This window comes from Rhizophagus irregularis, chromosome 15 (genome assembly GCF_026210795.1).
Source record: "Rhizophagus irregularis chromosome 15, complete sequence".
NCBI lineage: Eukaryota > Fungi > Glomeromycota > Glomeromycetes > Glomerales > Glomeraceae > Rhizophagus > Rhizophagus irregularis.
In genome coordinates this window covers 3,216,987-3,233,286 of record NC_089443.1, presented here as the reverse complement: position 1 = coordinate 3,233,286, position 16,300 = coordinate 3,216,987, and the positions used below count along the sequence as shown (strand labels likewise).

Here is a 16,300-nt window from a genome sequence, read left to right as displayed (position 1 = left end):
TCGCCTTAGGTATGGATAAATTCTTCTCTCTACAAGGTTTTTTAGCTGATATTTATGCACCAGGATTTGCCATTGTTAATTGGTTCTTAATTTGTTTATTATTTGTAACACGCGCCTTTTGTTTATCTTTTTTCTGTAAAGTTTTGGGTATTACAATTTGATCAACAGTGATCATTTCTACATCTGGCAGTATTAGAGGCGTTTCAATTACTGGATTTGGTATAGTATTTAGATTTGATAAGCTAACAATTTGTCATTGATGGAAAGACATTTCAATTCTGTGTCATTCACTCATATCACCATATAGAGTATGGGCATAGATAGCAAAATTGTCCTACAATCTGGATGAAGCGTATAATGCTATAGAAAATATTAGTAAAAGGCTTTCGCCTGTAGAGCAAAGTTATTCGGGTTGGCATACTCATTAAACGTCTTTATTAGAAATTGAGCTTTGTCCATAGTCTGTGAATTCTTATCAAATAAAGTTTTAAAAAAACTGTTTTCTACAAACGAACTGAACTGAGTAGTTATTTCATGTAAAAATATGTCTCCATTATATGAGATAAACTTTAAAAAGTCTTCTGTGTTATTAGGATTTATTTTACTCAAGTCTCTTATGTCTGATATTTTTATTTTATGTAAAAAATTTTAAATAAAATGAAAAAATTTATAAAAAATTTTTGCAGAATTTTTTGTAAAATGTAAAAGGAAAAAGAGTTTTTTTGCTATTTTTTTTAATCATTTGCCAGAGTCTGATAATGTTATAAAATATTTTCAGATTCTTGATCATAAAATTCCAACTGAAAAAAAACTTTACTGATGAAGAAATTATTAATTTAATACAAGTTGATAAAGAAAATTAAAAAGTAGATGATGATAATGATGATGATGAAATACTTGTAATTCCAGTAAAAAAAACAGTTAGCTAATGCACTGTAAACTTTTATTAATTTTTTTGAATAACAAAATGATAATGAATTTAATAATAAAGATTTACGCATTTTTAGAAAATATTTACAAGTAATTAGAGTAAAAAAGTTTAATTCAAAAAGGCAAAGTACACTTGATTTATTTCTTAATGATTGTGATATAGAATAATTGTTTATTTGTTTTAATGTAATAGGGTAATGTAAATTATATTTTTATAGTAATAATAAAATAAGAGGTAAATTAAAATGTATATTATCCCTTAAACAGTTTTGTCAGCAAATTTGTCTAAATTTATATCTAAACATTGATAAAGTTTGTCAATATGATTTAGATTATCCTATAATTCTACAGCTATATTAATCTACATTTTTAGCATCAATTGTATAGTTTTAATATGTAGCTAATGATTGCTAATCACCGAAATTAGTCACAAATTAACCTTGAAAAAATAACATCAGAATTTTTATATAATAAATTAATTTTCTTTACCATAATATTTTACTTCACTACAAAATATTTTAATATATTTTTTTATTTTTATTATAAAACTTCACATTCTAATGAAACTTTATGTATTTTTTACAAGTTCATAAAAATAATTCTTTTTTTAGGGTTCTGTGTAAAGTTAAAATGCCACTTCTAAACATTAAAAATTATCATAACAAAAGTTGTTCTCCATAGAAAATTCTATATATTCTATTAAGCTTTAATATAGCTGCAATCAAATCCCAATGAGATCGTTAAAGTTGAATGCAATATTTTTTGAAATTTTTTGTCATTTAAAAAATACAACTATTGATTAATGGTCAATCTTCAATCTTATAATATGTAATTAATAAATAATAATTATTGCCACATAAATTATGATTTAAGCTCTTTGCGAAAAATAATTTTATTAGAATAACTTTATTTTTCATAAAATTAGATGAGAACTAAATTTTTGGTAAAATTGCAAGCAAATTTGCCTGCAATGTTTTACCATTTAAGGAGGACCCCGGACATTACATATACAACTCAATGGTAACTTTTCGCAGATTGACCTAAATTTCCAAAAAAAAAAAATCAGTTTTTTGCGATTATCTTGGCATCCAGTGGTCCAATTTATACAAACTTTTTTTTATTTTGTAGCTCTCATCGAGCTCTACAAAATAAAAAAAAATCCGCATGAATCAGATCACTGCATACCAAGATAATTGCAAAAAACGGAAAATAAAAAAAGAGTAAATTGGGTCTTTTTTGGCAAAAAGTCAGTTGTGAGTTCTATAAGAGATGTCTGGGGTTCTATTTAAGGGATAAATATATCAATATTTTGTATATAATCATATCAAATTGAAAGTTGTCTATACATGTGACTATAAAAAAAAATTTCAATATAAGCACACCTCTTTATAATCACACTACTTGCTGGTCCCAATTAAACAAAAGCAAAAGTTTTATAAAATTTATTTAAATGCTTCATATTATATAGAAAAAATTGCAGTTTAATAGATCTTTGTAATTTCAGCATTTTGGCATTTCAAGATGATTTTGTAAAATTAATTTCAACAATTTTATGTGCCATTTCCTAGTTCTGCAAGCAAAAAACTGACTAACTATCTTTATCAGATTTGTTATAATTTATAATATAAATCTAGCAGAAATTTAGTTCAAAATTTCTGCAATATACTGTAATATAAAAAATAAAATATGTTTATTATTTATAACAAATAAAACAAGAAAGTTAAGAATTAATTCACAAAGAATTTTGTTTCTATTACAATCTTATAGCAGTAAATTTCATTACCAGCAACCATAATAAATAAAATAAAATGATAAAAACGTTTATATGTGTGACAACATAATGTTTGATAATATTATAAAGCAACAAATAAAAATATATAATTAAGCATTTGACAAAAATTGGATTTTTTTGGGGGTTTTCTTTTTTTTTAAAAAAAAACTAAATGTTGTATACGTATATTATTTCTAAAAAAAAGTAAAGCGCAATCTAAATATATTAGTAATTAATAGATGTATGTACAAACAAAGACATTTATCAGTAAATAAATTGTTTCAAAGAAACTGCCGCTACGTTCTTCACAATAAAACTCAGAAAATTTGGACAATTTTCTAAATTAATTCGCTACGGTGAGCAACAACAAAAAAAAATCAAATAAAATCATAACTGTTACATAATATAAACAATCAAAATGAACAAACCTTGATCTAAAGTAACAACCTGGTATAATGTATTGAACGGCCAATTAAATGTACTTGTCTTTTTCTTTTTCTTTTTCCTTTTCTTTCTCCTGAATGCAGAACAATTGAATTAAAAAATGTTCAGTTTAAATAGTAACAAAGGGAAATGCATTAAAATAAAGGGCATGCCACAGCTTGAAAAAAAGTAAATAAAACAAAATAAAATAAAATATTCCTGAAAACTTTGCCAGAATTTGCCTGACTCGTCATATTGTCAGGTGAAATTTGACGGGTCGATCAGATTCCAGCAAAGAATTAACAATCTGATTATTAAACACTATAAAGCTAACCATATATTATAAAAGTTTATTATTGAAAACTAAAAAAAGGGACACAGACTTTCTTTCGCTTCTTTTCATTTTTTCTATGTTCTTTATGTTCTTTATCGTGTTTATGCTTTCTTTTTCTCTCTCCATCATAATCCATTTCATGCTTTCGTTTTTTCTTCTGTTTGCAAATATACCAAAAACATAAGTATTACAGATAAATGAAATATAAAACTCCCAATTATATTTCCACGTACTTTTTTCTTCTCATGTGTTTTATCTTCATCCAGAAGAGAAGTATGTGGTCCTGTGTTAGTTTGTAAAAAATTGTAATTAGAACAAATACATAACAACTAATATAAAAAGAAAGTTATATGAAATACTAACCTAACTCCGAAAGGCTTGCTTGTGCGTAGTTACCCATAGTCGATCGAATATTGTTATTTGAAATTTGTGTTGAAGAGCTTGAAATTGATCTTCTATCTTCAACTAAACCATATTCTGCTGAATCAAACTATCAAGAATATTTTTAAGTTAGTTTCTAAATAATTATATTTAATAATATCTTAACCAAATAATAACTTACACCTGGAATTGGTCCAGGTTTGATTGAATTCAACATATTACTTTCAAATATTTTTGAATCTAGAGGAAATTTCTCTGAAGGATATTTTTCTTTCCACCTTCGATGGTGTTTGTTAACGAGTTTTCTAAGACTCTTATCTCCAACTATCTTCACTTTACCTATCCCAATGCATGCCCAAAAACCATCAAAATAAGACCACATTATTCAAATATGCAGTCGAATTTCAATGAACTTTTTTTGTTAATATAATCAAATCGGTTTACCAGGAAGTTTGCTGATGTATGGAAAATATGTAGGCTCCTTATCAACTCCATTTTCTTTTAACGGGCGAATGTACTGTTCATAAGTACTTGATAAGTCGAACTTATTTCTTGAACCCTGTGCTCCGCTTTGAATCCGTGATGATCCCTGTATATTTGAATTTTTATTTTCTGTTGTTTCTCCTAGCAACAATCAAAAGTTAGAATAAAAGCAGTCAGAGACAGATGCAAGGGGTAAACTTTTACCTTGTGGTGTTATAAAGTATAGCATTTTATTTACATCCATCTTATGATTTTTTCGTAGAAAATTATATTCAATAATTATTACCAGAGAAAAAATCTAAAACCAGGTCCGGAAGAAATATAGACAAATCGTGTCATGTGAAGCATTTCATCACAACAAAATCATGTGCTTAGTCTTGAGAATATTTTGATTGGCTGCCAGTAACACCGTATACAAAAGTTAAAAAAATTACTTCGTTAAATAAATACTAATTATGTAAATTATGTATGTAATTTGTTCATCATTTCAACATTTCGTAAATTCATAATCCTTTGAGTCGAAATTCATGTCTAGGACAACTTATTATATTAGAGTAATTTGAAAGAACGTACCAAATGCAAAAATACGATCATCATCCATAAAATAACAAGCCACAAAAAAAATTTACAGACTTCTCTCCCCGAAGAACAATAAAAATTACAAATGCAATCAAAACGTGCACAAGCTTACGATAATTGGAAAGTCTATTCTTCAGAAGGGAAGCTAATGTTTCGCTGCAATAGCAAAAAGATTGCTTGGTATTTGTCAAGAAACTTAGCAAATCAAATCGCTCATGATAGTATTCAACTAAATTTCCAATCTAAAGGATTGGGGCATGTTGGTGATGCGTATCATCTGGAAGATAAATCAAATTTATGTGTTTGCTGCGGTGCTAGTGAAGATTTAACTATGCATCATGTGGTTCCTGACATGTATCGTAGACATATGCCCGAAGTTTTAAAATCTCACGCGGTTAGTATTAAAAAAAAAAAAAAATTTAAAGATTGTTATCATATTAAATAAGTGTGTTTCCTTTAGAGTTACGATGTTCTTCTGATGTGTGTAAGATGTCATGCATCATATGAAAAAGCAGCAAATGAACTTAAAAAGAAAATTGCTATCAATTTTAATATGCCATTAAATGGAAACGGTCAAAGTCGAATTAGACTATATAACAATATAAAAATAAAAAAAGCAGCTTCGGCATTAAATCGGATAGGAATACCAGAAGATCGGATGCGAGAATTAAAAGATATTTTACTTACTTGGCACCAACAGGCCACAGATAAAACAAATGATAAATTGGATAATATTATAGAAAAAGCTCTTATGTTACCAGATTATGAAAGAAATGATGAATTTGTAGAACATGGAAAATATGTTGTCAATCAGTTATTAAAAGATTGCCACTATTTAACCGGATTGGAAAATAATAGTATAAAAAAGAAATGGCCAAAATTAGAAGAATTTATTTATTTGTGGAGAGACCATTTTTTAAAAAACATGGAACCAAAATTTTTGTCTAAATTCTGGAAAGTCAATAATAATATATATGTAATTAGATAATTATATATTCTAATAAATATATTTCACATCATAGTATTATGCATTTTTTTATTTGTTTACCCTAAGAATGTAAAGTTATAAATTTGGTTTTTAAATCCTGGCTGGATTGGCAAATTACAAATTCATTTTTTTTATATAAGATAATTGGCCAATAAAAATAGTTTATACTTTTATAATATTATATAATTATGTGATAATTACATGTATTATAGAAATCAATATTATAAATTGAAATGGACATATATTGCTTTATTAAAGAAAAATTTTCATTCTGATAAATAAAAAAAGATTAGCAATTTTATTTATTTATTTTATTAGATATTTTACAATTGATTTCATATACTAAAGTACTCCGGATAGACTGTAGTACTTGTAGTAATTCTCTAAATGTGACATATTACGACAAATTAAAGGAAAGATTTTGGACTTCAAATCTTAAGATGACACAATTTTACTGTCTAAAGTGTAAGAAAGAAACCGAGACTGCTAGTGAAATACAAGATATGACCACAAATGGGCGTTATCGACTACATGGTGACTGTGTAGTTTGTGGTATATTTAACAATTATGATATCAACTAATCTAAAACTTTTAATATATAAAATTATTAATCAAATAGCTAGTTAAAATCTAGGTAATTAAATCCAAAAAAACATATTACAGCATTAAATACTATAACATAAAATATAATTATTACATTAATAGTATTAGTTAAAAATAAAAAGTTAGGCAATGTAAAGTTATAAATTTAATTTCATATTACAATTTATATTTCACTTATATTTTTCTAAGGTTTCAAATTTTTTTATTTTGCAATATTTGTAGCATAAAAAATAAAAATAATACTATTTTTGACCATTTTTGAAAGTATTAAGTAATTTAATTTTTGTGAAAATACATATTATAATATTAAATACCAGTAATGTATTTTAGTATACAATTATAAATTATAATTTTATACGTAATTTTATAAAAGAAAAAGATTTTCTAAGTTTAAAAAATGATTATAACTAATTTTTACTTAAGGTGAAATTGTTTAGATGATATCACCTATTAATTTTGATTATTTTATAATGATAATAAATTTATTTAGTATAAGTGATATTATTTGATTATTTTTTATTTATCAGTTATTTGTCTATCAAATAACAAATAACCTTTTTTAACATCTTTTTTTTTTCTTAGTTTTTTGAAGATAAGCTTTTTTTTTTATAATATTTGATTACTTTTTTATTTGCTATTGTTCCTTAATTATTTATTTTCTTTTTGTAGATTTTTTAACTTCGGTATTCTAGTAAATGTAGTAAATAGTAAATTTTAAATTTTTCATAATTTCAAAAGTTTAATTTCTTTAAATAACTAATCAGTTTCATTTTTTATTTGGATTTCTTCTATTTTGGCTGAATTTTTCCTTAAACTTTTTCTTTGAATTTCTTCTTGAGTTTCATTAGATTTCTTTTAGATTTTTTTCTCAGATCTTTTTTTTGGATTTCTTCTTGAGTTTAATTAGATTTTTTTTGGATTTCTTTAGATCTTTTCTTTAGATTTTTTTTTGTTTTTTTTTGAATTTTTTTCTTTGAGTTTCTTTCTTGGGTTTCTTTTTAAACTTTTTTTCTTTAATTAGAATTTTTTTATTTCTTTATATGATTTTATTTTACTTATATTTAATTTGATTTTATTATGATTTTAATTATTTATTTATTTTCTCTTTGATTTTAATTCATTTTAATCTTATATATTTTATTTCTGATTTCATTTAATCTCATTTAATTTTATTTTTAGTTCATTATAATTTTAATTATTTTTAATTTTAGTAGTAATATTAAAAGTTATTATATAAACTATATATATAATATAATGTGATTATAAATTTTTCTATTTACAATAAATGTATGTTTGTAAAAATTTATTTATATGCAGATTAAATTAAAAATTTTATATATGATTTATTATGAGTAAAATAATTTGATTTCAATAAATTTATATATGAGTAAAATTATCTGGATGATTTTACTTAAAGAGTAAATTAATAAGATTCTTAAAAAATTATTACTTAAATAGTTTTTTAAAAAAATGCAATGTTTGAATTTTTATATATAATTTTTAGTTTTAGAATTTTAAATAATATATTATTTTAACTTTATTATATATAAATTTATAAAAAAATGATGTATTTTTTATATTAAAAAAGGCAATTTTTAAGAAAAATATAATAATTTAATTTTTATATATAAAAAATTCCTTTTTTAAAAAAATCAACTATTTTCTCACTTACTAATTTTTTGATTATTTTTTCAGTAGAAGTTACTAGCTGAAAAAAAAACTTAGTTTTTTTAACTTATAGTATTTGCTTATAAATTACTTTTTGGATATTATAACTTAAAGAAAATTTATTTAAGCCAAAAACTTACAGTTTTGAAAGAATTATGTACTAGAAGTTATTAGTTCATATCTAATCATAACTGATATAATTTGTTTTAATAAAGCATGCTGTTATTTTTTTTTAGTCAGCTGAGCCTTACTATTTAAAACTATTCACTTAGTTAAAATCCCGAATAATACACTCATCTGCCAAAAGTATTTGGACACTTTTAAAAATGACCATTAAATCACATTATTTTAATGTCCAGTGATCAGAATTTAACGATTTATGATTCATTGGATTCGTCTAATTGAGACGCATCTAACTGCAGTATTTTCAAGTCTGTAAGTTCAATAGAACAGAAGTTATTGCTGAATGTCTAAAAATAGTAAAATGTAAATAACTTTTGATTCATCAATTCTAGAGGCATAAAAATAATAGATACAATGTACCTTAATAAGATAAATCTAATGAATCATATTTCATTATTCTATGTTTAATAGGGAAGAAAATGCTGTGAAATTTGTATTTGCTAAAGTTTTAAAGATAAAAAATAAATTACTTCATAAAGTTAAATCATATTATTTCAATAACCAGTGACCAGAATTTAATTATTTATGATTCAATGAATTCATATTATCAAGATGCATCTAATTGCAGTGCTTTTATGTCTCTAAATTTGATGGATCAGATGTTATTCTCAATAGTAAAATGCAAATAATTCATTATTCACTTTTAAAAATTTGACATATACAAATTTCAAAATGTTTTCTTCTCTATTAAACTTAGAAAGATGAAATATAATTCATTAGATTTGTCTTATTAAGGTACATAGTATCTATTATTTTCATGTCTCTAGAATTAATGGATCAATAGTTATTTGCATTTTACTATTTTTAGACATTCAGTAATAACTTCTGTTCTATTGAATTTACAGACTTGAAAATACTGCGGTTAGATGCATCTTAATTAGATAAATCCAATGAATCATAAATCGTTAAATTCTGATCACTGAATGTCAAAATAATGTGATTTAATTATAGTCATTTTTTAGAGGTATTTAGATACTTTCGGCAGGTAGGTATATATATAAATATAGGTTTTGAGTTTGCTTAGCCAATATATAAAAATTTTTTCCTATGTGAGATTTATTATTGCTTATTTGATAATATAATTTTAAAATAGTTAGATATAGTTATGCATAACAGAATATTTAAATTATTAATAGTCAGATATACAGTCAACCCTTGTTATAACGAACCCTAGGTTACAGACCTCAACTTCGCTATAGGGCTATAGTAAAGATTTTAAGAGATTTGATTGGTTAATTCGTTATAGCAAGGGGAAATTTATTATAGTTGTCTGAAAAATTCACTATATCAAGGGTTCGCTATATCAAGGTTTGACTGTATATTTGTGTAGCAAGATAGATTTTTTTAATATATATAATATAATATATATTTTACATTTTTTACATTAAAAAAATCTAATTAAATATGTAAACAAAGTTATAAACATGTTTGTGTAAAAGAAATTTACTATTTTTACAGCAATATTCAAAATAAAGAAAACACTTGAAAATTTTGTTGCCAAAAATCTGTCATGTTGCCAGCTGCCAGTAAATTGAAAAAATAACAAATATATGACATGTTAGTATAGTTATGCGAAATTAGCGAAATCAAATGTTTATGTTACATAATAAACTTGTCATGTGTTTATTTATTTTTTCAATTTACCGGCAAGCTGGCAAGCCGACAACCTGACAGATTCTCGGCAACAAAATTTTCAAGTGTTTCCTTTATTTTGGATATTGCTGTAATACAAAGATTAAGTTAATTGTATATATAATACAGTGACTATTTTTAGATTACGATCGTAAGAATGTTGATAAAACAAATACGTGTCTATGTAACATTAAAAATATAAATCATATACACGTCTGTGTAATATTTAAAAAATATATATTAAAAATGAGAGCAACAGGTGGGTGGAAAGGGAAAAATAAGTGTTTTTCTGTTTTTTTATAATTTTACACTATAATTTTTATATTAATCAATAAAAGTTATTTCATTTTTACTTAGAAAATTTTTTAAAAATATTTTTTTTAGGATTAATTTTACATTCACCATCAGTGAATTTCACCTTGATCTGCAATGCATTAAAATTATTAAAATTTTAAATTTACCCTACGTGAAATTCACAGGCGATTTCATATTATACAAACGCGTAATACATATTTTGTTTTTTGCTTTTCTTGTAGTATTATTTTCAAAATGACTAGCTTTTTACCTGAAACTTCTAAGGTAGAATTTTTTTATTTTCTTATTACTTCGCTTGTTTAATATTCTTTTTCTCTTATGCTAACTTGTTAACTTGTTTTTCAGAAAACAACAATTTCAAATAACTTCAAGAAGTTAAGGTAAGACTCACTTTTATTGCTAGTATTTTTATTTTTCTACCATTCCCTTTGCTTCCACTTTGTTTTTAATTATCCTTTTCATTTATCATTGTCCCTTTTGCTCCTATATCATTTTTCATCACTCTATATTGCTTCATATCATTTCATATCAGTTTTCATCATTCTATATTGCTCTATATCGCTTTTCATCACTTCATATCGCTTCATATCAGTTTTTATCACTCCATATTGCTCCATATCGCTTTTCATCACTCCATATTGCTCCATATTATTTTTTATCACTCCATATTGCTCTATATCATTTTTTATCACTCTATATCGCTTCATATCATTTTTCATCACTCCATATCGCTTCATATCGTTTTATATCAGTTTTCATCATTTCATATTGCTTCATATTAGTTTTCATCACTCCATATCGCTTTATATCAGTTTTTATCACTCCATATTGCTCCATATCGCTTTTTAACTCCATATTACTTCATATCATTTTTCATCACTCCATATTGCTCCATATCATTTTTTATCACTTCATATCGCTCCATATCATTTTCATCACTCTATATTGCTTCATATTGTTTTTCATCCTGCCATATTGCTTCATATTATTTCATATCAGTTTTCATCACTCCATATCGCTCCATATTATTTTCATTACTCCATATTACTCCATATCATTTTTCATCACTCCATATCACTTCATATCATTTTCATCATTCCATATCGCTTTATAATGTATCATATCAGTTTTCATCACTCCATATTACTCCATATCATTTTTCATCACTCCATTTCATTTTGCAACATTCCACTTTATTTTTCATTATCTCAATTCACTTTGTATTGTTTTATTTTGTTTTACATTATCCCATTTCTGTTTTCATCAACCTATTTCACTTTCATTTCATTTTTCATTATTATAAAGAATTATATATTATGCATTACTATAGGTTTTAAATTAATGAAAAATCTGGATTAAATGGTTAGTGGATAGGTGTAATAGTTTAATTGAAGTTATGTTAATTTAAAAAGAAACTTTTTGTCAATAAACCTTTAAAAATTTATGCTTAAATGGTTAATAGAAAAAACTTTTTTTTACATGTTTATTCAAACACAAAAAAAATTTGATGTGATGAATTTTACTAAATTTTAATATAATAATAAATATCACATGATATGGTGAATTTCACCTTTGGTGAGCGTTAAAATGATCCTTTTTTTTAATAAATTTTACAGTAAATTTTAAAAATAAAAATTCCACATATTGGTGGCATTATGAAAAACATAAATAAATCCATAAATATCTATTCAATCATGATAAAAATTTATATGTAAGTAAATTCGAACCTGCTGAACAACTTTACTTAAGAAGATTTTAGATATTTTCTTTGACTAAAGTGCCTAAATTAGGGTATATATATAAACTGTACTGTACAATCAGCTAAACTGTACTGTACAAATAATCATTATACGATTTTTTTTTCTGTACAGTACAGTTCTTTTTTTACGTGATTTTGTCATGTATATATTTAATCTGTTTGTTTATCACAGATACTCTTTTTTTCATCCACTTTTTATGTACTATTTTTTTTCTTTTGTTCTCTTATTTTTTGAAATCTTTTTTTTTAAGACTTAAAATGACTTTCTTAAAAAAGTCTAGCACACAGTTCAAGGTAATTTTTATTGTGTTTTTACTATTTTACTGTTTTATTTATTTATTTATTTATTGCTTTTTACTTTTGCTAACTGTTTTTTAGACAATTTCAATATAATTGCTTCTTGCTGAAATATTTTAGCTACTAAGAAACTGAAGTATGTCATTTTTCTTATTATTTTATTGTTTTCTGTTACTTCTTTTGATTTTGAAATTTATTAATCATTTCTTTTTTTTTATAGGTGGCGGTTTTCTTTTTTTATTTCTAATTTTTTTTTTGTTACTGTTACTTTCTAACATCTTTCTTATATTTCTTTTTTTGTCCTCACGACACCTTTTTTTTATTTTTTTTGCTCTTAACGCTTTTTTTCTTTTGTTTTTTGTCCTCTTACGCTTCCTTTAATTTTTTTCTATTTCTGATACTTCTCTTTTATTGTTTTCCATTTCTGATACTTCTATGTCTATTTGTTTTTTGTTTCTGATATCTCCCTTTTGTTATTTCTTATTCTTAACACCTTTCTTTCATTTTTTTTCATTCCTGATGTATCTTATTTTGTTCTTGACATCTCCTTTTCATTTCTTTTCATTCTAATGCTTTTCTTTCTTTGTTTCTGTTTCTGATACTTCCCTTTCATTTTTTTTCATTTCTGATACTAGGGCCCCAGAAAATGCTTATATATGTAAGATACCAAGGTGCTTAGCCAACATAGAAAAGTTTTATGATGTAAGAATTTTATAATGCTTAATTTTAAGAAAATTTTATACTATGTAAGATAATTAAATTGTATAGTTTTGGTATTATTTTAAAATACTAAGAGTTTTTAGTTGCTTATTTTTCATATTTATAGAACTTTTTAAAATATTATATATTGAATTTATAATTAATTTTTATTTTATTTTCACTAACGGTGAGTGTTAATTTTGTACTACATTTCACAATTTTATATAAATACATAAACAAAAATTTTTTTTTGATGAAATTTCATTTTTTTTTCAATGTTTTATTAATTATCTGTTAATAGTATCTTTTTAATTTTTATTAAACTCAGTGTATTATTTTTAATATAAAATTACTATATTATACATGTTTATTTTGTTAAATAAAATTACTATAAATATGTTTTACTTTAAAATATAATTTCACTACTCATCACTTTGGTTATATCAAATTATCTTTTATGTTTAAGTAAGGTTGTTCGGCAAGTTAAATCTACTTGTATTTGAATTTTCATAAGGCTAAATATGATATTTATATAGAAAAGCATATTTTTTTTAACAGTAATAACTTTTAAATTTTTCACTTTTTCGTTTATAACTTCAGAGCAATTGAAAGTTGTTCAGCAAGGTCGAAACTACCTACATTATTAATTTTCATGGATGTAAGTATAATACTTATGGAGAAATTTACATTTTTTGTAATAGTATTAATTTCAAATTTTTCTTTACTATTTATTAACTTTATTAATTGAATATTGTTAATTTACTTGTATATTATGTTTAGTTTAGCTTCACAACATATTTAAAATTGGATTTAATAAAATATATTAATTAATAAATATATTTTATAAATTATATGTGTTATAATAAAAATTTAATTAGATTAGAAGATTGATTTGCTTATTTTTATATAATTTTTAAGGTTAGATATCAATAATGCTTAGTGATCATAGTAAAACCTAGTTAGAGCTACTAATAAAAAATATTTTTGATCTTACCTATATAAGTATTTTCCGGGATCCTCTCGATACTTCTCTTTTGTTATTTTCATTTCTGACGTTTCCCATTTATCATTTTTTATTCCTAACATTTCCTTTTGTTATTTTATTTTTTTTCATTTCTGGTACTTCACTTTCGTATATTAATTCCTAACACTTGTTTCTACTTATGATATTTTCCTTTCATTGCTTTTCTATTTCTTTTCATTTTTATCCTATCTCTATTTTTTACTCTTTTTAATTTAAGGGCAGTTTTGAAAATAAACAAATATTAAATTAATTGTATTTTATAAAAATATTAAATAAAGAATACAGTCAAACCTTTATATAATGATATGTCGGGACTCATAAGAAAAAATTTAAAAAATATCATTATATCAAATTATACCGATATTTATATGTCCTCACATATAGTGAGAATGTAAAATTTTATCGGTATATCAAGTTTTTAATAATGTATCAGTATATCAAATATCGGTATATCGAGTTTTGACTAATTATAATAATTTACCTCCGGGGTGAATTTTAATTATTTTCTCCTAGGGTGATTTAACCTCATTTTCACCTGTGCGATTTAACCCGATAATTTTATATAACAGATAATTTACCCGGTGATATCACCTCATTATTAAATTTGTACACGTGCACCCTATTAAATTTTATTGGCTAATTAATGTGCTGATCATTTTCGGCTTATGTTTGTTTATTTTTTTTTTTAAACGTACTCAGATAATCTTTTTTTCTTTAGGTCCTTTCACTCCTTTGCATAGCACTATGGTACGTTTTCTTTTTTTTTCATTTTTGCTTCTTGCATTTTGTTTCCTACTAACTTTATTTCATTTTTTTTAGGTTTTTTGGCTCTTTCAGTTTTGCAATTAAGTACAGTTAAACCTTGATATAGCGAACCCTTGATATAGTGAATTTTTCAGATAACTATAATAAATTTCCCCTTACTATAACGAATTAACCAATCAAATCTCTTAAAATCTCCACTATAGCCCTATAGCGAAGTTGAGGTCTGGAAAGGACCGGGAAAACTTATAATAAAGGTCACTGGACAATAGTAAAATGATGGTTTTGCCCAAATTAATAAAAAGTTTTCTTAAGTAATTAAACTAAAAATCTAACAAATCATACAGAAATGTCTGAAAAATAAAATGAATCATAAATTATTCTTTTAATATCAATATTAACTGAGATCATTAAATTTTCCGAAAAAAATTTTATAATAACGCGAACCACTTTTTAAAAAATTTACTAATTATGCGAACCACCTTTTTGTATTACACAGAATATATAAAAATCTAAATTGAATGTATAAATCATGCATTTAACTCTAAACTTAAACAGATAAGTTTAATCCACACATTTTGGCTTCATTAAAAATTGTATATATAAAAAATTCAATGGATTTTACTAGTGTCTTGATGCTAGTGACCTCCATTATAGGTTTTCGGTCCTGTCTGGCAACCTAGGGTTCGTTATAACAAGGGTTGACTGTATGTCCAGCACTACATAGCCATTTTTTCTTATTTTTTATTTCGTTCTTGTATTTCGTTTCTTACATTTTGTACGTTCTTTTTAAGCCTTTTAGTTTTTCTCTGCAACTACTAAGGTATGTTTTTATTTTTTTGTTTTCGTTTATTTATTACATATAATCTCTATTCCCTACTAACTTTATTTCTTGTTTTATTTTATGGGTTTGGTTGTTACTTGGTCCCCTGTTTATCTCATTTTCGCCCCTTCTCCATTTTTTGCTTTTTTTTCGTCTCTTCATTTCTTTTGCTCTTTTTGTTCTTCCCTTTCTTCATTTTTTCCATTATTTTTATTTCTTTTTTGGTCTTTTCATTTTTTTTCATTCCTACTTTTTTTTTGTTTCCACTTTGTTTTTTTCATTCCTTTCTTTTTTTTCATTCCCATTTTTTTTTCATTTATTTACCACTGGTAAAAAAATGATTTATCCTACACATATCTTACACATATTGGGTACTCAAAATGTAGAAAATTATACACAAATAATACACATATCATACACATATCGGGTACTAATATATATATCATACATATATCACACCTGATAGTATACTATATATATAAGTACCCGATATGTGTATGATATGTGTATTATTTGTGTATGATTTTCTACATTTTGAAGTCTTCGATATATGTAAGATATATGTAGTGTGTGTGTAGGGATAGACATTTTTTTACCAGTGTACACTACCTTTCATTCATTTTTATTTTATTCACATTTCATCTTT

The 16,300-nt window shown here is 24.3% G+C and overlaps 3 protein-coding genes across 4 annotated transcripts; 1 reads left to right on the top strand and 2 right to left on the bottom strand.

Annotated features, from left to right (window-relative positions):
- Positions 1-2,933: 2,933 nt before the first annotated feature.
- OCT59_007426 (uncharacterized protein) lies at positions 2,934-4,649 on the bottom strand (the record flags this gene model as incomplete). Of its 2 annotated transcripts, XM_025318166.2 has the most annotated exons (9): positions 4,527-4,649; positions 4,284-4,463; positions 4,021-4,178; positions 3,822-3,948; positions 3,692-3,741; positions 3,508-3,615; positions 3,184-3,218; positions 3,130-3,135; positions 2,934-3,039 (listed from the first exon to the last, which is right to left on the bottom strand). In XM_025318166.2, the coding sequence occupies exons 1-9, from the start codon at positions 4,564-4,566 to the stop codon at positions 2,934-2,936; spliced, it is 810 nt and encodes a 269-aa protein (XP_025176757.2). In that variant the 5' UTR covers positions 4,567-4,649. The 2 variants fall into 2 exon arrangements, with proteins under 2 accessions (XP_025176757.2, XP_065998692.1); XM_066148605.1 differs by having other exon boundaries at positions 4,021-4,463.
- A 151-nt stretch (positions 4,650-4,800) lies between these two features.
- On the top strand, positions 4,801-5,932 carry OCT59_007425 (uncharacterized protein). The gene is made up of 2 exons (XM_025323524.2): positions 4,801-5,295; positions 5,362-5,932. Exons 1-2 carry the CDS (start codon positions 4,987-4,989, stop codon positions 5,887-5,889), a joined length of 837 nt encoding a protein of 278 aa, XP_025176756.1. The 5' UTR covers positions 4,801-4,986; the 3' UTR covers positions 5,890-5,932.
- A 4,876-nt stretch (positions 5,933-10,808) lies between these two features.
- On the bottom strand, positions 10,809-11,027 carry OCT59_007424 (uncharacterized protein; the record flags this gene model as incomplete). The annotated part of the gene is made up of 1 exon (XM_066148593.1): positions 10,809-11,027. The coding sequence occupies one exon, from the start codon at positions 11,025-11,027 to the stop codon at positions 10,809-10,811; it is 219 nt and encodes a 72-aa protein (XP_065998691.1).
- Positions 11,028-16,300: the final 5,273 nt, after the last annotated feature.